Genomic DNA, 25,599 nt, shown 5'->3' on the forward strand with positions numbered 1-25,599 from the left:
AATATTCTGTGGGAGATAGGACCAAAATTCAGATACCTCAAAGGTTAAAGGATGTTGCTCATCGTTTTTTGGGAGGAGGGGAGGACTCATATGTTGAAGGTTGGCCAGTTTTTGTCTCTCTTTAAACTGAGAAATGGCAGACTAATAATTTAGGTTCTAAAGGAGGTTTTTAAAGAAGTGAGTTAAAGAAGTTTTTAAAACAAGTTGTGAGGGAGAGGGACATGATAAATGGGATACACGGAGGAAATGGTACGGGTAAGTATATATATATATGCATCACCATATTGAATATGTACACAGAACTCTCTGATAAAGGCAATTGATTAAAAATATACATGTTAAGTAAATCTTAAGTGATCTTTCATTGAGCTAAAATAATTATTTGATTTTTTGTTATTTTTAATTATTTAAATGATAATTTTTAATCAGGTAACTAAGTTCTTTTTTTTCCTTTTTATTTTTATTGTTTTTTTTTAAACTAAGAAGACTACTGAGTTCTTATGAGAAGAATGGCTCTTAAGAAATTGAAGGTGATACCAAAGGAAGGTTACTTATTACTTTTGGACTTTGATGATGAGGACGATGACATAAAAGTTTCAGAGGAGGCTCTTTCGGAAGGTATCACATTTCCAGTATTAATTGTGTCCTGCAGTTCATTAGACTTTACCTAGTCACCTGAAATGGAAGAAGTCTTTGTTAAGAGTTTACATATACTTCATTTCTAATTTTACCTATATCTCTCTATTCCTATATACAAGGTTTTGCAGCACATAAACCTACTCTTGGAACTATATCAGCATATGTTGAGAGAGAAGAACTTTCTTGATTTCACCTCAAGAAAAGACATGAACATTGTTCGTATAATATGTTTGCCAAACATGAATTTATTTCATAAAACTTGCAAATACATTATTTCCTTTCTTTTTCTATTATAACTTTTCCTTATTTACATTTCAAATATTATCCCCGTTTCTAGTTTCCACTCCAAAAAATCTCCTGTCCTCTCCCCTCTCCCCCATCTCCCCAACACATCATCTACCAATTCCTAACCCAGGTATTCCCCCATACTGGGGCATAGGATCTTTACAGGAACAAGTGTCTCTCCTCCCATTGATGCCTGACTAGTCCATCCTCTGCTACATAAGAAGCTGGAATCATATATCCCATTATTTGTTTTCATTGATTGGTGGTTTAATCCCATGGAATTGTGGGGTACTTGTTAGTTCATGTTGTTTTTTCTTCTAGGGGCCTGCAAACTCCTTAAGCTCCTTAGGTATTTTCTCCAGCTCCATAATTGGGGACCCTGTGCTAAGTCCAAAGGATGTCTGTGAACATCCACTTTTTTATTTGTCAGGCATTAGCAGATCCTCTCAGGAGACAACTATATCATTCTCCTGCACCCAATCCCTTGTTGGCATCTTCAGTAGATTTGGTGGTTGTATATGGGATGGATCCCCAAGTGAGGCAGTCTCTGTATTCTTTTATTCTCAGCTCCAATCTTTGTCTCTGTAACTCCCTCCATGATTATTTGGATCCCCATTCTAAGAAGGAACGGCATATCCACACTTTGGTCTTCCTTCTTCAGTTTCATGGGTTTTGCACATTTTACCTTGGTTATTCTGAGCTTCAGGGATAATATCCACTCATCAATGTGTGAATATCATGTGTGTTTTTTGTGATTGGGTTAAATCTCTTAGGAAGATATCATCCAGATCCATCCATTTGTATAAAAATTTCATGAATTCATTGTTTTTAATAGCTGTGTAGTAATTCATTTAGTAAATGTGCCATATTTTCTATATACATTCCTCTAAAGAGAGTCATCTGGGTTCATTTCAGCTTCTTGTTATTATACAAAAGGCTGCTATGGACAAAGTGAAGCATGTTTCCTTATTACAAGTTTGAACTTCTGGGTATAACCTTATCAGTTTTATGAGGTCCCATTTGTCCATTTTTAATCTTATAGCACAAGACATTGGTAGTATTTTTTTTCAAGAATATCCCCCCTTTGCCCATGTATTCCAGGCTATTCCCCACTTTCTCCTCTATAAGTTTCAGTGTCTCTGGTTTTATGTGCAGTCCCTTGATCGACTTAGACTTGAGCATTGCACAGGGGATGAGAATAGATCAATTTACATTCTCCTACATGCTAACTGCCAATTGAACCAACACCATTTGTTGAAAATGCTGTCTCCTTTCCACTAGATGGTTTTAGATCCTTTGTCAAAGATCAAGTGACTAAAGGTTTATTTCTCTGACTTCAGTTCTATTTCATTTATCTACCTGTGTACCACTATACCTGTACCATGTAGTGTTTATCACAATTGCTTTGTAGTGCACTTTGAGGTCAGGCATGGTGATTCCACAAGAGGTTCTTTTATTGTTGGGAATAGTTTTTCCTATACCAGGTTTTTGTTTTTTGTTGTTGTTGTTGTTGTTGGTTTTTTGTTGTTGTTGTTGTTGTTGCTTGTTTGTTTTTTTCAAATTCCAGGAGAATTTGTAAATTGCCCTTTCTAACTCAGTAAAGAATTGAGTTGAAATTTTGATGGGGATTATATTGAATCTATAAACTACTTTTGGCAGAACAGCCATTTTTACTATATTAATCCTTCCAATCCATGAGCATGGGAGTTCTTTCCATGTTCTGAGATCTTGTTTCATTTCTTTCTTCAGAGACATGAAGTTTTTATCATATATATCTTTCACTTTCTAAGTTAGAGTCACACCAAGCTATTTTATATTATTTGTGAGTATTGTGAAGGGTGAGTTTTCCCAAATTTCTTTCTCATCCTCTTTTTCCTTTGAGTAGAGAAAGGCCACTGATATGTTTGAGTTAATTTTATATTCACCTACTGCACTGAAGTCATATATATGGTTACGATTTCTCTGGTGCATTTTTGGGTCACTGATACATGCTATCATATATTCTGGAAATAGTGATATTTTGACTTCTTCCTTTCCAATTTGTATTCATTTGTTTTCCTATTGTTGTCTAATTGCTCTGGTTAGGACTTCAACTACTATATTCAATAGGTATAAAGAAAGTGGGCAGCCTTGTCTAGTCCCTGATTTTAATGAGATTGTTTCATTTAGTTTAATGTTTCCTACTCGTTTGCTGTCTATTGTATTTTTTTTTTTTATGTTTAGATATGGGCCTTGAATTCCTGACCTTTCCTGGACTTTTATTATGAATGGGTGTTGTGTTTTGTCAAATGCTTTCTCAGCATCTAATGAGGTGATCATGTTGTTTTCGTCTTTGAGTTTGTTTCTATAGTGGATTAAGTTGACAAATTTCCATATATTAAACCATCCCTGCATTACAGGGATGAAGTCTACTTGACCATGATGGATGATCGTTTTGATGTATTCTTTTATTTGGTTTGCAGTGATTTTATTGAGTAGTTTTGCTTCGAAATTCATAAGGGAAAATGGTCTGAAGTTTCCTTTCTTCATTGTGTTTTTGTATGGTTTGAATATAATTGTAATCTGACTTCATAGAACAAATTAAATAGTGTTCCTTCTCTTTTGATTTTGCATATTAGTTTGAAGAGTTTTGGTATTAGGTCTCCATGTGTAAGACCCCGAAGATGGACCTCCTCTCAAGTCCAGTAAAGTCCCGGGATGAGCTGGCCAGCACCCCAATGACTTGAGAGAAATCGACACCTGATGCAAACTGCAAGAGTTTTTATTATCAGCTAGCTAAGGACAAACTCCTTCCACTGTGCAGGGCAGGGGCGTATGACTCTGAGATGTGACAGAAGAAGGTTTTTATTAGCTAGCTGAGGAATTGGGATGAGTTGGGAGGAGAGTTTGGAGGAGTTGGGAAGAGATGGGAGGAGTGTTCTTCTCTGCCCAGATGTCCTTGTCAAAACTCCAATTTTGAATCTCTAGCTGTAAGGCTCAGAAACCAAAAGGATTTTTGGTGGCTGTAGAGAACATAGAGTCTCTTTCTGGCTGTATTTTTATAAATCAGGGAAAACAATCTTGGAGAATGTCCAGGTGCTTTACCTTCCAGGGAGAAACGCTCTAAGTTGTGGTCTCACATTTCCCACTCCTTCTAGTACATAGTTCTGATCTTATAAGTTAGAAAATTAAACCTCTGGCCCAGCTGCCAAACAAAGCCAACATGAGGTCACAGCTTTAGGATATGTAAGATTGAGAACCTCAGAAGCCCATTGAATGAGACAAAAGAGCCTCTTGCCATTGGGAGGAGGGAGGGAGGGAGGTTCCTGTGCAGTGCCCACTGTGTGTGAGCAGTGCCAGGCCAGTGGGCCATGGCAGGCTGGATGCCAGAACTGGGCACATGCTGGAGGTGTGGCAGCAGGGCTTGTGAGAATCATCAGGGAAAGTCCTTTTGATCTGAGTTCAAGTTTGCCAGAATGGTGGCACCAGACCAGGACAGGTACTCCTGTTTGAAATTTATGTGGCACCAAGATGGTTTCTGGTTCGTATGTTTTTTTGTTTTTTTGTTTTTGTTTAAGTTTTTTATTGTGTTTCAACATTTCCAAGGCATCTTTTCTGACCAGTTGTAGGTCCTTCAAGTGAGCTAGTGGGAGTTCTGAAAAAGAAACATGAGGGTCAAACATTCCACCTGCTTCTGTTAAAGGGGGGGGGGGTCCCCAGTTGAGGAGTTTGAATGGTGTAAGTTTAAATTTCCCTGTGGTGTTCCATACTCAGAACAAGGTGAAGGGAAAAAGAGCTGCATAATCTTTTCTGCAGGTCTCTAAAACTAATTTAGTCAAGGTTTCTTTTAATGCTCTATTCATGTGTGTTTTTGAGCTTTACTAAAGTTTCTTTTATGAGTGTGGATGACATTGCATTTGGCGTATAAATGTTCAGAATTGGGAATTCATTTTGGCAAATTTTAACATTGATGAATATGAAGTGTCCCTCCTCTTTTTTTTTTTTGATAACTTTGGGTTGAAAGTCGAATTTATTTGATATTAGAATGGCTACTCCAACTTGTTTCTTTGTAACATTTCCTTGGATAATTGTTTTCCAGCCTTTTACTCTAAGGTAATATCTGTATTTGTCCCTGAGATTTGTTTCTAGTATGCTTGGTCTTGCTTACACATCCTGTCTGTTATTCTATGTCTTTTTATTGGTGAATTGTGTCCGCTGATATTATGAGATATTAAGGAAAAGTAGTTGTTGCTTCCTGTTATTTTTGTTGTTAGAGTTGGAATGTGATTCATGTAGCTTTCTTCTTTTAGGTTTGCTTCAAGATCAATTTCTTGGTTTTTCTAGAGTGTAATTTCCCTCCTTATATTGGAGTTTTCCCATTATTACCCACTTGATGGGCTGGATTTGTTCGAGCATATTGTGTAGATATCGGTTTTTTTTCACAGAATACCTTGTTTTCTCAATCTATTGTAAAAATTTTTGATGCGTCTAGTAGCCTTGTCTGGCATTTCTTTTCCCTTAGGGTCTGTATGACATCTGCCCTGGATATTATGGCTTTCATAATCTCTGGGGATAAGTTAGGTATAGTTTTGATAGGATTTCCTTTATAAGTCACTTGACCATTTTCCCTTAGTGCTTTTAATATTCTTCTTTTTCTTTTCTTTTTTTTTTATTATGCATTTGGAGTTTTGATTTCTATATGATGGAAGAAATTTCTCTTGTGGTCCAAACTATTTGGAGTTTTGTAGGCTACTTGTATATTCATAGGCAACTCTTTCTTTAGGTTAGGGAAGTTTTCTTCTATAATTTTGTTGAATATATTCACTGTCCCTAAATTTGAAAAACTTACTTGTCATTGATACCTATTATCCTTAAGTTTTGTCATCTCCTTGTGTCCTGGATTTTCTCGGTGTAAATATTTCCTTTCTAAAATCTCTTCCAAAAATTTACATGGAGAGTTTTTCCAGATAAATTCAAATCGATAGTACTTTATTAACTATTACTTATATAGAATCCTTTCAAATGTTTCTGTTTTCTATTGTTAATACAGTAAAGAGCCCAGCATTTGATAAAAATGAGAATATATCGCCTCAAGCAGAAGCAGATGAAGATATGGGGTAACATTTTCAATATTTTTTGCCAGCTCAATAGATTACTTCATAAGTAGTGTTTGTATTACCTTCACTGGAGAAGTAGATTCAGGAAGAGAGCAATACAAATCAGACACTGCTATATGTTGAGTTCAAGCCCAGCTTGAGGTCCTTCAGACCTTGTGATAACAAACACATAGCAACTAGTATAATATGACCACCTGCCTGAAATCTTCCAAGATATACACACAAAGAAAAGGAGAAAAATCATGAAAATAAGAGGGGGACCATCTGGCAAGAAGAAGGGTCTCAGCAAGAGTGGGAGAGTAATGAATAAACTACTGTGGGTGTAAATGTATGAATTGGTAAAAGTAAAGGATACAAGATCACTTTGATACTCCACCATGTAATATATACATATATATATATATATATATATATATATATATATATATATATATATACATACATACATACATATATATATACACATACATATACATATGTATATATATATGTGTATATATATATATATATATGACATTTGTTCTTAACCAAACATTATATATTTATTATAAATAATTAAAAGAAAGTTCTTTTTAAAGTTTTGTGTGGGTAAGAAAAATGCCTACCAGTCCACTATATTTCTTGCATTAATTTTTTTATTTTCCTTTCTTCACAGAGATGAAGTAGACAGTATGTTGGATAAATCTGAAGGTATGTGTTTTTGGAGGTATTTGCCTGTTTTTTAAAGAGGTCAGAAGAGGGCATCAGATTTCTAGACTGTATAGCAAAAGGGGATAATTTTGGGTTCACAGTAATTGTAGTTTCCTTTAAAACACATATGAGATAACTTCTCAGCAAACATTCAGAATGCAAGATTAGCTGAAGATGTAGCTCAGTGGTAAATCACCATTTAAAAGTGATGAGTTTCATCTTCAGTGTCAAAAATAAACAAACAAAAACAAACAAAGAAACAAAACAAAACAATAACAATAAAAACCCCAAACAAACCAACAAATGCACCAAATTAACAAAAATCCTACCAAACAAGCAAAACACAGTTATAAGTCTTGCAAATGAAATGTTAGGTTGTCCAGTTTGCCAAATTAACTGCAAATTGTAAAATGAGCAAGAAACCCAGTTTGCTCTTGTAAGGAAACAAGCAAAACCAGCAATAAGCATTTTAGGAGCCTAAACTTAGGCATGATTAGAGAAGAAAAAAAAATATACAGTGGCTACCACAAGAGAACAAACCTCTCAGAGGGGCTAGAGAGATGGCTGTTTTGGTAATGTGCTTTATTTGAAAGTATATAAATTAAGGAGGGGGTCTTAAATCGGCTTTAAAAATGCAGGCTGCGACCCAGTGAAAAGTAGTTGGAGACAGCTTGCTGGCTAGCCAGGCTAGTGGCATTGGTGAGCTGCAGATTCAGAGAGAACCTGTCTCATGTTTTAAATTTGGGCAGTCAGAGGTGGTTCATGCCATAATCCCAGCAGTTGGTAACCAGGGTGAGGTCCAGGACTACAACCCTGCCTTGAAAAAAAAAAAAAAAAAAAAAAAAAAAAGGAAGTTGGAATGTGATTGAGAATGCAGCAAATGTCTATTTGTCGCCCTCTTATGCATACTTATACTGGAATGTATATGCATCAGTTTTTTACAATACTCTTTATCTGATTTACACAATCCATTAAAATGATGGTTTTTGTCTTTTTGTTTTTTCTCTATGAGCAAATTGTCAATATTAAGAAAGTGTTATAATTTTGTAATCTCCACTGTATAGTACAAATAAACATCTTTCAAGAAAAATGATCAGCACACCTTAAAAGACACAAAGGACAGGGATGGAAAGATGGCTTAGAAATTAAGAGCACTTGTTGTTCTTGGACAGAACCAAGTTTTAGTTCCTAGGACCCACACAATGGCTCAAAACCATTTTTAATTCTATATCCATGGGTTTTCGAATTCTCTTCTAGTTTCTATGTGCACCACACATGCATGTTTATAAACACAAACATGCAAAAACAAATTACTTAAATAAATAAAACAATTGAAAATTACAAACAACAGCACCTTCATCTGAAACAAAGTAGGAGAGTCTTGTTTGGGGTCCGTTTTATTTTAGCTTTCAAGTTAGTATTGTAAACTTGGAAAATGGAAAGCCTCTGGGTAGTAGTGGCAGCTAAAATACTACCTCCTTTTTGCTCTTCAATGACAGACGACTGATTGAGCCTTTCTCACCCTTAGTACACATGTGCAAACACTGCCAATCAGCAAGGGCCTTGGCTGAGATTGTTTTCCCGCTATCCAAACCTGTTACCCAGTATGCTTTGTGGTAGTCATCAAGCCGAGTTCTTGTGGAAGCATGGTAGGGAGAAGTCTCAGTAGAGGTAGTCAATTGTCTGTTGAAAGATGATTAATACTGTTTGAGCTGGGGGCCTGTGTGGGGAAGAAGGTGGAGGGGTGGAGGTGTTACTTTAGGAGTAAGGAGAGGAGGTGACCCTCACTGGACTCAGGAAGGTACTGCTTCCAGGCTCACAATCAACTTTTCCCACTTAGGTCTCTGCTGAGAAAAACAGAGAACTTCGCTAAGGGCAGGGGTTTGAACAGAATTATTTTCTAACAGAAAGCAGGAAGGCCAGGGAATTGGAGACCCTGGAAGTCTTCTTGGGGCTTGGGGAGGTGAGGAGTGAGTAAATTGGAAGTCAGTTAGTGGAGCCAACAGACTAAAACCTTCTTTTAGCTACTGCTGCCTGCCAGGAATTCATTAAAAACGAACTGAAAACCAGTCTTCATTTACCTCTACCTGTTGTTAAAATGGCAGATTCCCGAAATTTCTATGTATAGGCTCCAATTGCCTCAAAATACAGAGGCTCCTCTCAGCCTCAGAAGTGCTGGGACTTCAGACATAATTCAGGCCAGGTTGTTGTTATTTATTTGTTGTTTTGGTTTAGGACAGTAAGCTCTAACTCTATATCTCAGGATTGTCTGAAACCTCACCTGCAGCTTTGACTGGCCTTGAAACAGAAGTCCCCAGCCTTACAAATGTACCTGGGCCTGAGGAAATATGTGTTCTTTATTTTTTATATTTAAATTTTTGTTTGTTTGTTTGTTTGTTTGTTTGTTTGTTTTTTATTCCTTTTTTCCTTGTTGAAGATTGAAACCAGAGCTTCTTGCTGTAGCAGTAAAATATTTGTCCAGCCAGAAAAACTTTATATTTTAGATCTGCTTTAGATTTGTATTATGATGAAAAAAATTGAGGAGCTTGGTTATGATAAAAGCAACCATGATTTCATTTGGAGATTGAGATGCAAACACATTTACTCTAATTTATCAAAACCCTAGCAACAATGGGACCAAAATTTAGATCATCCTGTGATTGCATATAAACCCACTTGAAGTCACAGTTAAAGCCATCATATTAGGTGTGTGTGTGTGTGTGTGTGTGTGTGTGTGTGTGTTTATTTACATTTCAAATATTAGTCATTTCCTGGTTTCACCCCAGAAATTCCCTTTACCATTCCACCCTCCCTCTGCTTCTATGAGCATGTTCCCCCACCCACCAACACCCATGTCCCTGCTCTGGTATTTGCCTACACTGGGACACCAAACTTCACATGACCAAGGACCTCTCCTCTCACTGATGTTTGACAAGGACATCCTCTGCTATGTATTTAGCTGGAGCCATGGTCCCCCTCTTTGTTTGCTGGCTTCGTCCCTGAGTGCTCTGGGGGGAGGGGGCGGTCTGCTTGGTTCATATTATTGTTCTTCCTGTAAGATTACAAACCCCTTCAGCTCCTTCAGTCCTTCCTCTAACTCCTCCACTGTGGACCCCATAATCAGTCTGATTGTTGGCTGTGAGCATGAGCCTCTGTTTTTGCCAACCTCTGGCAGAGCCCCTAAGGACACAGCCTTATTAGGCTCCTTTCAGCAATCATTTGTTGGTATCCACAATAGTGACAGGGTCTGGTGTTTATATACGGGATGGATCCACAGGTGGGGCAGATTCTGAATGGTCGTTCCTTCAGTCTCTGCCCTGCACTTTGTCTCCATATTTCCTCCCAGTAGTATTTTGTTCCCCATTCTGAGAAGGACGGAAACATGCACACTTTTTTCTTCCTTCTTAAGGTTTATGTGGTCTGTGAATTACATTTTGGGTATTCTGAACTTTTAGGATAATATCCACTTATCAGTGAGTGCATACCATATTTTTTTCCTTTGGGATTGTGTTACCTCATACAGGATGATATACTTTAGACATATCCGTTTGCGTGTGAACTTCCTGAAGTCATTTTTTCTTTATGGTCACTATACATTTTTATCACTATTTCTCTATAATACAGCTTGAGGTCAGGGATGATTCCCCCTGAAGTTCTTTTATTGTTGTGAATAGTTTTACAATATCCTGGATTTTCGTTATTCCAAATGATTTTGCATATTGCTCTTTCTATCTTTATAAAGAATTAAGTTTGAATATTGATGGAGAGGGCATGGAATCAGAGCTTACTTATGGCAAGATAGACATTTTTACTAAATTATTTGGGACACCAATCTATGGCCATGGGAGATCTTTCCATCTTCTGAGAATTTCAATTCTATCTTCAGAGACATGAAGTTCTTGTCCTACAGAACTTTGACTTGCTTTTTTCGTGTCACACCAAGGTATTAAAATATGAGACTATTGTGAAGAGTGTTGCTTCCATAACTTCCTTTTCAGCCTGTTTATCCTTTGAGTAGAGGAAGGCTACTGATCTATTTGAGTTAATTGTATATCCAATCACTTTGCTAAAGTTGTTTCTCAGGCTTAAGGGTTCTGTAGAGGATTTTTTTGGGGTCACTAAATATACTATCTTATTACCTATTAATAGTGATATTTTCATTTGTTCTTTTCCAATTTTTAACTTTTTGACCTCTTTTTGTTGTCTATTTAATCTGGCTAGAACTTCCAGTACTATAGTGAATAGGTAGGGAGAGAGTGGGAAGCCTTGTCATATATTAGTGGGATTGCATCGAGTTTCTCTCCATTTATTTTGATGTTGGATCCTGGTTTGCTACTATGTTTAGTTATGGGCCTTGCTTTCTGAATCTATCCAAGACTTCATCATGAAGGTGTGTTGATTTTTTTTAAATGATTCCTCAGCGTCTAATGAGATAATACTGTGTTTTTTTCCTTGAGATTCTTTACATATTGGATTACATTGATGGATTCCCATATATTGAACCATTCCTGTATCCCTGGGATGAAGCCGCTTGATCATGAACGATGATCATTTTGATGTGTTCTTGGATTGTGTTTAACAGGATGTTATTGAGTACTTTTGCATCAATATTTATAAGTTAAATTGGTCTGAAGTATCCTGTCTTCATTGGGTTTTTGTATGGTTTGGGTATAAGAGTAAATGTGGCTTCATAGAACAAATTAAGTAGTGTTCATTTTCTTTTGTTTTTGCATAATAGATTGAAGATTGTTGGTATTGGTGTTTCATTGAAAGCCTGATAGAAATCTGTACTAAACCCATCAGATACGGGGCTTTTTTTTTTTTTTTTTTTTTTGAGGGGGGAGCTCTTAATGACTGCTTCTATTTCTTTGGGGATTATGGGAGAGTTTACAGGGTTTATCTCAACCTGATTGAAATTTAGTACCTGACATCTGTCTAGATAATTGTCCAATTCATCCAGATTTTCCACTTTTGCTAAGTTACAGGCTTATATAGTAGGATCTGATGATTTTTTTGGATTTACTAAGTATCTGTTGTTATGTCTCCCTTTTCATTACTGGTTTTGTTAATGTTGATATATTCCCTGTGCCCTGTAATTAGTCTGGCTTATGTTTTATCTATCTTGTTGACTTTCTCAAAGGTCCAGCTCCTAGTTTGTTTGATTTTATGTTATAGTTCCTTTGTTTCCACTTGTTTGATTTCAGCCCTGAGTGTGATTAGTTCCTGCCTTCAACTCCTCTTGGGTGAATTTCCTTCCTGTTATTCAAGGGGTTTTAGGTGTGCTGTCAACCTACTACTGTATCTTCTCTCCAGTTTCTATTTAGAGGCATTCAGAGCTATGAGATTCCCTTTAACACTGCTTTAGTTGTGTTCCACAACTTTCGGTATGTAGTAACTTCATTTTTTTTAAACTCTAAAAAGTCTTACATTTATTTTTTTTTTTATTTCTTCCCTACCTGATTTATCACTGACTGGATTTTTGTTCACCTTCTACGTGTACATGGGTTTTCAATTATTTATATTATTATTTCAGATCAGCCTTAGTCCTTGGTGATTAGATAGGATGTATGAGATTATTTGGATATTTTTATATCTGTTGAGGCATGTTTTGTGACTGATTATATTGTTAATTTTGGAGAAGGCGTCATGAGGTGCTGAGCAGAATGGACAATTTTTGTTCTAGAATAAAATGTTCTATAGATATCAACTAATGTATTTGTTTCATAACTTCTGTTAGTTTAACTGTGTCTTTTTTTAATTTTTCTTTCCAGGATCTTTCCATTGATGAGGAGGGTTGTTGAAGTCTTCTGCTATTATTGTGTGTGGTGCAATGTGCATTTTGAGCTGTACTAAAGTTTCTTATATGAATATGGATGCCATTGCATTTGGACTATAAATGTTTAGAATTGAAAATTCATCTTGGTAAATTTTAACTTTGATGAATATGAAGTGTCACTCCTTGTCTTTTTTGATAACATTGGGTTGAAAGTCAAATTTATTTGATATTAGAATGGCTACTCCAAATTTGTTTCTTTGGAACATTTGCTTAGAAAATTGTTTTCCAGCCTTTTACTGTGAGGAAATGTCTGTCTTTGTCCCTGAGGTTTGTTTCTGGTATGCTGGGTCTTGCTTACACATCCAGTCTGTTTGTCTATTTCTTTCTAATTGGTGAATAGAATATGGTGATATTAAGAGATACTAAGGCAAAGTCTTTGTTTCTTCCTGTTATTTTTGTTGGAATTTTGTTCATGTAGCTATCTTCTTTTAGGTTTACTTCAAGATTAATATCTTGCTTTTGCTAGCATGATTTCCCTCCTTATATTGGAGTTTTCCCTTTATTATCCCTTGAAGGGTTTGGTTTGTTCAAAGATATTGTGTAAATATTGTTTTTTCACGGAATACCTTGTTTTCTCAATCTATGGTAAAATAGTTTTGCTGCATATTATAGCTTTGGCTCTTATTTCTGCTCTCTTAGTGTCTGTATGATATCTACCGTGGATCTTATGGCTTTCATAGTCTCTGGGGAGAAGTTAGGTGTAATTCTGATAGGAATTCCTGTATATGTTACTTGACCATTTTACCTTACTGCTTTTAATATTCTTTCTTTGTTTTGTTCATTTGGTGCTTTGATTAATATATGATGGCAGGGATTTTTGTTTTTGTTGTTGTTTTTCTGGTCCAAACTATTTGGAGTTCTGCATGCTTCTTGTATGTTCATGGACATCTCTTTCATTAGGTTAGGAAAGGTTTCTTTTATAGTTTTGTTGAAGATATTCACTGGCCCTATAATTTGGAAATCTTACTTCTCATCTATACCTGTTATCCTTATGTTTTTTCTTCTCCTTGTGTCCTAGATTTCCTGGATGTACTTAATTTTACTTAATTTTTAAAATCTGTTTCAAAAACTCAAAATGGGCAGTTTTTCCAAAGAAATTCAAATTGATAGTACTTTATTAACTATTACTAATATTGCATACTTTCAAATGTTTACATTTTCTATTGTCAATACAGTAAATAATCCAGCAATTGGTAAAGATGAAAATATATCGCCTCAAGTAAAAGGAGATGAAGACATGGGGTAATATTTTCAATTCATTTTTCTTTTTTTCTCTTTTTTTTTCTTTCTTTTTTTTTTTGCCAGTTCAATAGAGTACTTCAAAAGTAGTGTTTGTGTTACCTTCACTGGAAAACTAGATTCAGGAAGATCAGCATTTCAATGTCAGATGCTGATATATGTTAAGTTCAAGCCCAGCTTGGGATCCTTTAGACTTTGTGATCACAAACACATAGGAACTCATACAATAGGACCACCTGCATGTGATCTTTGACACACTCAAAGAAAAGGAGAAACATCATAAAAATAAGTAGGGGACTATCTGGGGGAAAAAAGGGTCTTGGCAATTGTGGGAGAGTTATGAATAAACTCCTTGTGGGGTGTAAACGTATGAATTGTTAAAAGTAAATAATCCAAGTTCAAGTTGGTAGTCCACCATATATTTTATATGCATATGACATTTGTTCCAAACCAAACATTATATATTTATTATAAAAAATTAAAGAAGGTTCTGTGTAAAGTTTTGTGTGTGGTAAAAAAAAATGGCCTACCAGTCTACTATATTTCTTGCTTTAATTTTTTATTGTTCTGTCTTCACAGACATGAAGTAGGCAGTATGTTGGATAAATCTGGAGGTATGTGTTTTAGAAATATTTCCCTGTTTCTTGAAGAGGCCAAACGAGGGAAACAGATCTCTATAGAACCTATAGCATAGGGGGATAATTGTAGGCTTCACAGAAATTATAGTTTTCGTTAAAAAATACACACAGATAACTTCTCATCCAACATTCAAAACTAAAGATTAACTAAAGATGTAGCTCAGTGGTAAAGCACCATTAAAAGTTATAAATTTCATCTTCAGTGGTGAAAACAAAAACAAAAACAAAAAACCAGCAAAAAAAAACAAACCCAGCAAATTAAAAAAAAAAAAAAAAAAAGCACCAAAGAAACAAAACACAGCAATAAGACTAGTAAATGAAATGTCAGTTCGTCCAGTGTGCCAAATTAGCTGCAAATTGTAAAGTGAGCAAGAAAACCAATTTGCTGTTGTAAGGAAACAAGCAAAACCACCACTAAGCATTTTAGGAGCCTAAACTTAGGCATGATTAGAGAAATAGAAAAAGAAACCAAACAAACAAAAAACAAACAAACAAAAAATTGCAGTGTCTATAGCAACAGAACAAACCTTGAAGAGTGGCTAGAGAGATGGCTGTTTTAGTAAAATGTTTTTCTTGAAAATAAAAGTGGGGGCCTAGAATCCACTTCTAAAATGCAGGCTGCCAACCAGTGCTGAGTAGGTGGAGACAGCTTGCTGGCTAGCCGAGGTAGTGGCATTGGTTAGCTGCATATTCAGAGAGAACCTATCTCAAGTTTTAAGTTGGGTCAGTCAGTGGTGGCACATGCCTTAATCCCAGACGTTGGGAGGCAGAGGCAGGGAGATTTTTGATTTTGATGCCACCCTGGTATACAGGGTGAGTTCCTGGTTAACCAGAGCTATACAGATAAACCCTGACTTGAAAAAAAAAACTGAAAATGAAAAAGAAATTTGGAATATAATTGAGAATAAAACAGATGTCTATATCTGGCCTCCTTATGCACCCATATACTGAAATGTATACACTCCATTTTTATCCTGAAACTATTTATGATTTACACAATCCATTAAAATTATGGTTTTTTTGTTGCTGTTTTGTTTGTTTGTTTGTTTGTTTTTCTGTTTCTGGAAATAGACAACATTAACAAAGTCATTTTTTATACTCTCCATTATATAGTAAAATTAAACATCTATCGTGAGAAATGGTCCAGCACACCTTAAAACACACACAGGATAGGAATGGAAAGATGGCTTAGAAATTAAGAACACTTGTTGCTTTTGTACAGAACCAAGGTTTAGTTCCTAGAACCCACATAATTCTCAAAATCATTTTTAATTCTAGATCCAGGGATTTTGGCATCCTATTCTAGTTTCTAGGGGAACTAGTCATACATGTTATATAAATACAAACATGCAAAAACACTTTAGTTTAAAAAAAAACCAAAAAAAAAAAGAAACAAAAAAACAAAACAAACAAACAAACAAACAAAAAAAAACAATTTAGAGTTACACAGAACAGTCCCTTCATCTGAAACAAAGTAGGAGAGTCGTCTTTGGAGTTCATTTTATTTTAACTTTCAAGTTAGTATTGCAAACTTAGAAAATGGAAAGCCTCTGGGTAGTAGTGGAAGTTAAAATACTACCCGCTTTTTGAAACTTTAATCACAGATGACTGAAAGAGCCTCTCTTACCCTTAGTACTCATGTGCAAACACAGCCAATCAGCAATGGGCTTGGCTGAGATTATTTTCCTGCTGTTCAAACCCTGTTACCCAGTATGGTGGCTACAAAGATTTCTTGAGGAAGCAAAATTCTTGAGGAATCATGGTAGGATGAAGTCTCAGTGGAGGTAGTCAATTGTCTGTTGGTTAATCCTGGTTCAGCTAGGGGTCTGGGTGGGGATGAAGGTGGAGATTTGGAGGTGTTTCTTCAGGAGTAATGAGATTAGGTGACCCTCACTGGACTCAGGAAGTTGCTACTTCCAGGTTCACAATCGACCTTTCCCACTTAGGCCTCTGCTGAGAAAAACTGAGAACTTCACTGTAAGTGCAAGAGTTTGAACAGACTAGCTCCTAGCAGAAATCAGGAAGGCCAAGGAAATGGAGACCCTGAAAGTATTCTTGGGGACTGGGGATGTGAGGTGTGAGTAAACTGGACTTCACTTAGTGGATGAAACAGACAAAACCCTCTTCTGTGCAACTGCTTCCCACCAGGAATTTATTAAAAAGAAACTGAAGACCAGTCTACATTTTAACGTGTTGTGAAAATGCCACATTGCCGAAATAATAGGTTCCAAACTGCCTCAAATACTAGAGGCTTCTCTCAGCCTCAGAAGTGCTGGGAATTCAGACATAATTCAGACCAGGCTGTCTTTATTTATTTGTTGTTTTGGTTTAGGAAAGTAACCTCTAGCTCTATATCTCAGGATTGTCTGAAACCTCAATTGCAGCCTGGACTGGCCTTGTACCTGAAGTCCTCAGCCTCAGAAATGTAATGGGGCCCGAGGAATCATGCCTTCTTTATTTTTTATATCTAAATTTTGGGGGTTTTTATTTTTCATTCCTGAAGATTGAAACCAGAGCTTCTTGCTGTAGCAGTAAAATATTTGTCCAGCCAGGAAGAATTTTATATTTAAGATTTGTCTTAGATTTGTATTGTGATGAAAAAGGTTGAGGAGCTTGGTTGTGATAAGAGCAACTATGATTTTATTTGGAGATTGAGATGCAGACACATTTACTCTAATTTATCAAAAAACTAGCAGGAATGGGAAAAATTTAGATCATCCTGTGATTAGATGTAAACCCACCTGAAGACACAGTTAAAGCCATCTGTGTGTGTGTGTGTGTGTGTGTGTGTGTGTGTGTGTGAGTGTGTGTGTATTTATTTACATTTCAAATATCAGCCATTTCCTGGTTTAATCCCAGGTATCCCTATTCCATTTGACACTTGCTTTGTTTCTATGAGCCTGTTCCCTCACCCACATACTCCACCTCCCTACCCTGGCATTTGCCTACACTGGGGCATGGAGCTTTCACAGGACCAAGGACCTCTCCTCCCACTGATGTCTGACAATACCATCCTCTGCTCTATATGCCGCTAGAGTCATGGGTGCCCCTCTTTGTTTGGTGGCTTAGTCCCTGAGTGCTCTGGTCTGTCTGCTCGGTTCATATTGTTGTTCTTCCTGTAAGGTTGCAAACCCCTTCAGCTCCTTCAGTTCTTCCTCTAACTGCTCCCCTGGGGACCCCATGATCAGTCTGATTGTTGGCTGTGAGCATCAGCCTCTGTTTTTGCCAAGCCCTGGCAGAGCCTCTCAGGAGACAGTCATATTATGCTCCTATCAGCAAGCACTTGTTGGTATCCACAATAGTGACTGTGCCTGGTTTCTGTATATGGGATGGATCCAAAGGTTGGACAGAATCTGGATGGTCATTCCTTAAGTCTCTGCCCTGATCTCCACATTTCCTATCAGGAATAGTATGTTCCCCATTCTAAGAAGGACTGAAACACCTACACTTTTGTCTTCCTTCTTCTTCAGCTTCATGTGGTCTGTGAATTACATTTTGGGTATTCTGAGCTTTTAGGATAATATCCACTTATCAGTGAGTGCATACCATGTTTTTTTTCCTTTGAGATCACACAGGATGATATATTTTAGATCTCTCCATTTCATGAAGGCATTGTCTCTGTACCATTACCATACATTTTTATCACTATTTCTGCATAATACAGCTTAAGGTCAGGGATGATTCCCCCTGAAGTTCTTTTATTGTTGAGAATAGTTTTGGGATATTCTGGAGTTTTGATATTCCGAATGGTTTTGCATATTGCTCTTTCTGTCTCTACGAAGAATTGAGTTTAAATTTTGATGGAGAGTGCATGGAATCTGTAGATTGCTTTTGGGAAGACAGCCATTTTTACTAACTTAATCTATGACCATGGGAGACCTTTCCATCTTCTGAGATTTTTCAGTTTCTTTCTTCAGAGACTTGAAGTTCTTGTCATAGAAATCTTTCACCTGCTTGGTTTGAGTCACATCAAGGAACTATAATTTGTGACTTTTGAAAGGTGTTGTTTCCATAATTGCCTTTCATCCTGTTTATCTTTTGAGTAGAAGAAAGGTACTGTTTTGTTTGAGTTAATTGTATATCTAGCCACTTTGCTGAAGTTGTTTTTCAGGTTTATGGGTTCTCTGATGGAATTTTTGTGGTCACTTAAGTATACTATTTTATTATCTGCTAATAGTGATATTTTGATTTATTCCTTTCCAATTTTTATTCCTTTGACCAATTTTTGTTTTCTAGTTGCTCTGTCTAGAACTTGTAGTACTATAGTGAATTGGTAGGGAAAGAGTAAGAAGCCTTGTCTAGTCCTGTCTTGTCTTATTTTAGTGGGATTGCATCAAGTTTCTTTCCATTTAATTTGATGTTGGCTTCTGGTTTGCTTCTATATTTAGGTATGTGCTTAAAATTCTTAATCTATCCAAGACTATTATCATGAAGGTTTGTTGATTTTTTTTCAAATAATTTCTCTTCATCTAGTGAGAACTGTGTGTGAATTTGCTTCAATATATGTGTGCATGTTTGGATGTGTGTGTCTGTGTGTGTGTGACAGATACATATATATGTATCTGATGAATCCGATTGTTTCATAACTTCTCATTAGTTTCACAGTGTCTCTTTTTCATTTCTTTTTTCCAGGACCTCTGCGTTGCTCAGAGTGGGGTGTTGAAGTTTCTCACTATTATTATATGGGGTACAATATGTACTTTGAGTTCTAGTAAAATTTCTTTATGAATTTGGTTGCCCTTGTATTTGGAGCATAGATATTCAGAATTGTGAGTTCATCTTTGATGAATTATCCTTTGATAAGCATGAAGTAACATTACTTACCTTAAAAAACAAAAAAAAAAGTACTTTGTGAACCTCCTCTTTTCACAGTAGGCCCTCTTGACTACTGAGGCTTTTTTGTAACAGCTTTGAAGGAATTTTAAAAGGAAAAAAAAATAGATGTAAACAATTTCACAGTTCCATGTACTCATAGCTAAGTGATATGTATACAAAATTCTGTACATGAAACATATTTTCATTGATCCAGTGCTAATTTTATATTGTCAGTTTCTTTTCTAGGAGTCTTCTGTGCTTCCTTCTTTATATGGCACAGTGCAAAACTGAATTCTTTAATGTAACCCTTATAACTTATTTTTAAATTTTATGTTATGGTTATTGTTTTTTTTTTCTTTCTTTCACGTGTGTATGTGCACAACTAGTGTGTCTTGTACCTGAGGAAGCCAGATGAAGGCCTTGAATCCCCTGAAACTGAAGTTATAGGTAGTGAGCCACCTTGTGGGTTTTGGTACTCCAATCTCAGAAAGCTGGAAGGGAACCAGTGCTCTTAACTGCTGAATCATCTCTCCAATCCCTTCATTGTTTTTCTTTTTCTTTTTATGAAATGAATTATGTAACTGTAAGTGTTAGACAACTTACTAAACAATGAGAGAATGATACTCAGATTCTAAAGTATCTGTTTTAAATTATATGTAACTGAATGCTAAGTGAGCTTTCTCAGAAGACAGTAACTTGTCTTTGAGATATGGTGTCATTATGTAGTTCAGGCTGGCCTGCATTTTCCTATTTAACCTATGCAGTCTTTACACTGGAAATCTCCTGCTTAAGCTTCCAATACTAGGATCATACACACAAATAAAAACATCTTTACATGGCTTACTAAACAATGCTCCTAATACCTATTTTTGGACTTATTTATGTGTATTAGTGTTTTGCTTACAGTTATATATGTGCACCACATGTGTACCTGTTGTTCAGATATCAGTTGATTATTTCAGATACCTGGAACTGGAGTCAGATAGTTGTGAGCCACCATATGAGTACTAGACACCAAACCTATGTCCTTTGCAAAGAACAGGAAGTACTCTTAACTGCTGAGCCATATCTCTACCCCCATGAAACAATATTATATTTTTAAAAAATAATATTTTGCTTCTTTCAAGTTACCCATTTTACCAAATTATTTTTTTTCAACTGAAGGATTTGCTCTATTTAGAGGAGGCAGAATAATCATTTAATAATCTGATTTTGTCTAGTACTATGTATGGTGAGAATATTAAACATGTACACCGAAATATAGCTTCATCCTAGTTACTGAAAGCTAACTGTGCATGCTAGAAAGGTACTAAACATTTTCTGAAGCATTACAATTTTCATGAACTGCAGCAGTTACTGATCAAAAGTTCCTACCATAATTTTCTTCAAGTGTTTTTTTAAAGGATATGTTCTGAAATATAATTACCAATTCACTTTAGAAATAATTTTATTTTGATTAAAAAAAAACTTGGAGATCATTGTTTTAAACATAGATTTTAACATTTTTATCTATTTTTATTTATATAGGTATTTTGCCTATAAGTATGTCTGTGAGTCATATACATATGTACCTGGTGCATGCAGAATTTAGAACAGGGCATCACATCCCCTGGAACTGGAGTTGGAGATATTTGTGCACATTATGTAGGTGCTAGGAATCAAACGCAGGTTTGATTCTGACAGGGTCTCATTTGTAGCTCTGTCTGTCCTGGAACTCAGTATGTTGACCAGGTTAACCTGGAACACACAAATATCTCTCTGCCTTTTCCTCCAGAATACTAGGATTAACATGGGAACCAATATGACCGGTTGCCCTCTTATTTTAATTGAATATTTTAAACAATGGGTCTAACAGTTCCACAGTCAAGTTTGTTCTTTCAGTTGCATCATCTTTTTTAGATTTGGAAAAGAATTAGCCTTTATTAAAAGTGTTTCCTTATGAAGAATTAAGTATACTTTTGATCCTTTGTTTTGTGCATTTGTTCTTTTGAAAACTGTTCTTGAAGCTCAAAATTATTTTCCTTACAGAAATTAAAATTCAGATAAGATTAGATATTTCTTATCTAAAATACATGGACTGTTTTTTTCTATGTTGTGGAACATTTCTGTAGACTTTACAGGTTGAACATCCTTCATCTGAACATACCAAACCCTAAGTATTCTAAAGTATGAAGCATGTTTGTGATATCTATCATTTAATTTTAAGTTTCCATAGCATTATTGAATGAAATTTATCTATATCTATTTTTACTTGAATACATGGAATCATCTAATTTTTCTTCAAAATGACTCTTTATTTTTAATATAGATGACATTTATAAGACGCTTCACATAAAGAGAAAATGGATGGAAACTTATGTCAAAGAATCTTTCAAAGGCAGCAACCAGAAATTAGAAAGATTTTGCAAAACGAACGAACGAGAGAGGTAGAGTTGTTATATTTGTAGGGTCAAATGTGTATCATTTTAAAAATTATATGTGGCTGAAGTTTAAAAAAAATTATATCATGTCTGATTCTTTATTAAAAATGTGTGGCTTTGATTTTGTCTAAACAGTTAACCCTATAACATCATGCCTTCAAGCAAACTAAATCTAATTCATAGAAATCTATGAAAATTTTATTTTCTGCTTTAAGTCAATGTTAATGAGATTTAAATTTTAATTTACATTCATTGTGGAAATACAGAAGTCTTGCACATAGTCTTAGGAATGTAATTTATGGATTATTATGTTTAACAATATTCAAAAGGAACAACTACAATTACATATGCAGACAATTTGTATATTTTAGTTGACATGTTTTGCACTGTCTTTACTAAGGCAATGTATGAAAAATAAATTAGAACTTATATTTGGTAGAAAATAATGAAAAAAAACCACATTGAAATATAATTAAATTTTGTACATGTATATATATATATATATATATATATATATATGTGTGTGTGTGTGTGTGTGTGTGTGTTACGTGTGTGTTGTGTGTGTTTATATTTCTTTAATTTTGAAAAGCTAAAACGTAAATGAAAACCTCTCTGATAATATGTTAGCAGAAAAATCTATAATGATTTCCCATTAGATATTTTATACTGCTATTTTTCTTTTTATAGTATGAAATGTTCAATTGAATTTGTTCTGAGTGTTCATTTTCATATTGGTATGAAATGTGCCTGCTTTTGTTACTGTGCTTTACAGGAAGAACATCAACAACAAATTTTGTGAGCAGTATATAACTACATTTCAGAAGTCTGATATGGATGTACAGAAATTCAATGAAGAAAAAGAAAAATCAGTGGTTGGTACCATAAAAAAAACTTAATATTTAACCTAGTATTACTAAGTAGGAATGGAACAACTAGCCTTGAGTTGAGCATATGAAACTAAATTAAGTTCCATTATCTATCTATCCTTGCTTCTGTTCTAGTCTTACTGAGATATAAACTATTGATTGCATACTATATCAATGAAAACGACTAGGCATTTTATGGTATACCAGATCATAAATTTTCAAGAGGCAGACATTTGCAGAAAGATCAAGAGATGATTACCAGTGACTACAAAAAAAAAAAAAACAAAAAACAAAAAAAAAACAAAAAAACCACAATATATCAGAGTTCAAAGAAGAGAGAAAGCTTATTTATTGGTTTCACCTGGACTCTGTTGTTTATATTAAAAAACCAACTCAATTTGGTAAATCAGTTCTTACAGTCCTAAATTTAGTAAAGATTTAGTAACAACAGAGGATGGAAACAAACAATCTCAACAGCCCTGGAAGAATTTTCCTGTGGAAGAATATCAGCAAACAATTTTAGATCACGTCTCCATTACTCTACCTGTAGAGTCATCACCTGGTTTCCAAGTAAGATCTGAGACAACGATAATCATATTAACCATTTTATTTTATTTACTGGTTAATAGTTTGGAAAGTATTCAATTTGAAAGGAACAGCAAATTCATTCTTGCCTCAGAAGGCATTGAGGAACCTGCCATTATGAGTCAGTTCTGGAAAGAGATAGGAACTAAAGATAAATAATAAATACTCCAATTGAAGACAGTTTTTAAACATTGGACTCTGGATGACATTTCAAGGGAAAGTGATCATCCCTGTAAATAAGGAGTCTAAAGACAGAACAGCAGGGTACTTCAAAATTTGTAATTCTGCATATGGCAGCTGGTGAGAGGGAGCCAGTAAAGGAAGAGAACCACTGGTAGAAAGAAAACTACCATGAGTGAAGGAAAGTTTTAAAGAAGAAAAGATCCCTAAATGTGTCATATGCTGCATGTGGGCCCAATAAGATTGATTTACAGGGCTGGAAGATGGTTTAATTGGTAATCTTTCTCCCGTGTAGGCATGGAGACCCTAGCTTATATTCCCTGCATTGGGATGAATGCCCACACCACCACCAACAACAACAAAATAAACAACAACAAACTAGCAACACTAAAAACAAACCACCACCACAACAACAAAAAAAAGTTGGTGTGGTTGTGAGCATTTTAAAACAACCAATCTCAGATTTAGTTCAGAGAAAAGAAGATCTCCAGATCTTTGTAGCCACCAGGTGTAGCATAAATGATGAGCTCTAGGTTTAGTGAGATTCTGTCTCTGAAACAGTACTGTGAAATCAAAGATGACACCCAATATTAACCCTTTGTCTCCAAATGTATGCAGGTGCACTTTTTTTAAAGATAAGCATTGCAAATTAGAGGTAATTTTACTTAATTATGATGATTTGAGTGCAAATGTGAGGTAAAAAATTGATCACAGTGAATAAAGGGCAAAACAGGATTGTAGTAGCCCAAGGTGAAAAGGTGTAAAGGGCTTGTCTTAATTTTTTTTAAATGCAAATTATCATGGTTGTGCGCAACCCTAAAGAATACAATGAGAACTTTATGTTACTACTTCTATATGTTGCTTGAGATTGGAATCTAGAGAAAACCAATCTAAGCTTCCAAGACTAGGATTTTACCGAGTTCATGTATACATGGTGCATGCCTATAAACATAAGAACTTGGGAGGCTAAGGCCAGTCTGTGCATTATGAAAAACTCTTTCACATTAAAAAAAATTCCTACCCCACAATTGGTAGCATAATGTTATTTCATATTATTGTAAATATATATATATATTTAGTCAAAATAGTTGTTAAAATTTTAAATCAGTTGGAAAACTATTCCTTTTAACTTTCATATAGAATTATTTTTGCTCACATAAATGTTTTAGTATTAGATATACATTTAGTGTTTTATTGTTAGACTACCATGCATGTTGCATGGCAGTAACAACAAAAATAAACAGAATTGTTATACTAATGTTTTCCTTTTACATTTGTAGAATAGTTGTCAAAAAGAACAACAAGCATTGAAACTGTCCAAATGTAGTCAGAACCAGACCCTGGAAGCAGTTAAAGAAATGCATGAGAAGTCCATGGAGGTATGTTGCACATGGTCCATAAAATGACCTTAGGAATCTAAATATGTTTTAATAATCATAAAGTTTTAACTACTTATTATTTTGAATTATTTCTTACTGAAATGACTGCTATTATCCATAAAATCCTAATGGCTTTGTATGAATTATTAAAGATATAAAATAATAAAATGGGAATTTGACCTCAGATGTACCTCATACTTTAATAACACTATAATTATCCTGCTTTATTAAACATAACCCTAACACTAACCCTAATCCTAATCCTGACCTTAACCTTTACCCTATACATCATCTGCACAGAATCTTTCATATTTGTATCCTTGGGAATTTATTTAATAAGAGGTACTTTTCTGTTTTAGGTTTTGATGAACTTGGGGACCAAGAACTAAGATATGCTTTTTGGTGTAGATGGTGAACTGAGAAAAAAAAATGTCTATGTTTGAAAGAGCCATCATGGAGAATAATCTGAAGTACTCTTCTACTTTCCCATCTTCAGAAAAATGAAGCATGAAAAATTTTCACTTGCTGGTATATATATAAAACAAATAAAAAAATCTCTAACTTTTTTGTTTCCTATGAAACAGAGTTTTAAAGTTTCTTTAATCCTTGTTATTCTGATGATTCTGAGAAGGAAGTTAATCCCAGTGATGTGATTACAAAGTTAACTAGCAGTTATACCTTTAGAGTTAAAATAGAACTTCTTTATTTTTAAATATCTTTAATCATTTTCTTGTTTAAGTGTAAGTGCATCTTTATATTAACTTCCAAAGGAAATCTAAATGAATATGTGAATGGTATATAGTCCCGTGGACTGAAATTCCACACACTAATATAGTTGAATTATTTAAAATTTATTCTTATACTTTTTTTAAAGTCGAGATTTTATTCTTCTCCTAGTTCCCCCTCTTAATGTTCCACACCCCATATCTCC

General features: G+C 35.1%; 1 protein-coding gene across 1 annotated transcript; it reads left to right on the forward strand.

Annotated features, from left to right (window-relative positions):
- Positions 1-500: 500 nt before the first annotated feature.
- Positions 501-25,057, forward strand: Gm20903 (predicted gene, 20903). The gene is made up of 9 exons (XM_030251607.1): positions 501-618; positions 5,954-6,020; positions 6,676-6,710; positions 13,722-13,788; positions 14,365-14,399; positions 21,547-21,664; positions 22,431-22,530; positions 24,570-24,668; positions 25,028-25,057. Exons 1-9 carry the CDS (start codon positions 501-503, stop codon positions 25,055-25,057), a joined length of 669 nt encoding a protein of 222 aa, XP_030107467.1.
- The last annotated feature ends 542 nt before the right edge of the window (positions 25,058-25,599 follow it).

Source organism: Mus musculus, chromosome Y, assembly GCF_000001635.26.
Source record: "Mus musculus strain C57BL/6J chromosome Y, GRCm38.p6 C57BL/6J".
In the NCBI taxonomy this organism is placed as follows: Eukaryota; Metazoa; Chordata; class Mammalia; order Rodentia; family Muridae; genus Mus; species Mus musculus.

What these genes read in the sequence shown, in the direction of transcription:
- Gm20903 (XM_030251607.1), top strand. Translation starts at nt 501, where the DNA reads ATGAGAAGAATGGCTCTTAAGAAATTGAAGGTGATACCAAAGGAAGGT. An exon ending in TATGTTGGATAAATCTGGAG is followed by an intron (nt 14,400 to 21,546) that starts GTATGTGTTTTA and finishes TTTTTAATATAG; the next exon opens with ATGACATTTATAAGACGCTT. An exon ending in AAGAAAAAGAAAAATCAGTG is followed by an intron (nt 22,531 to 24,569) that starts GTTGGTACCATA and finishes TTACATTTGTAG; the next exon opens with AATAGTTGTCAAAAAGAACA.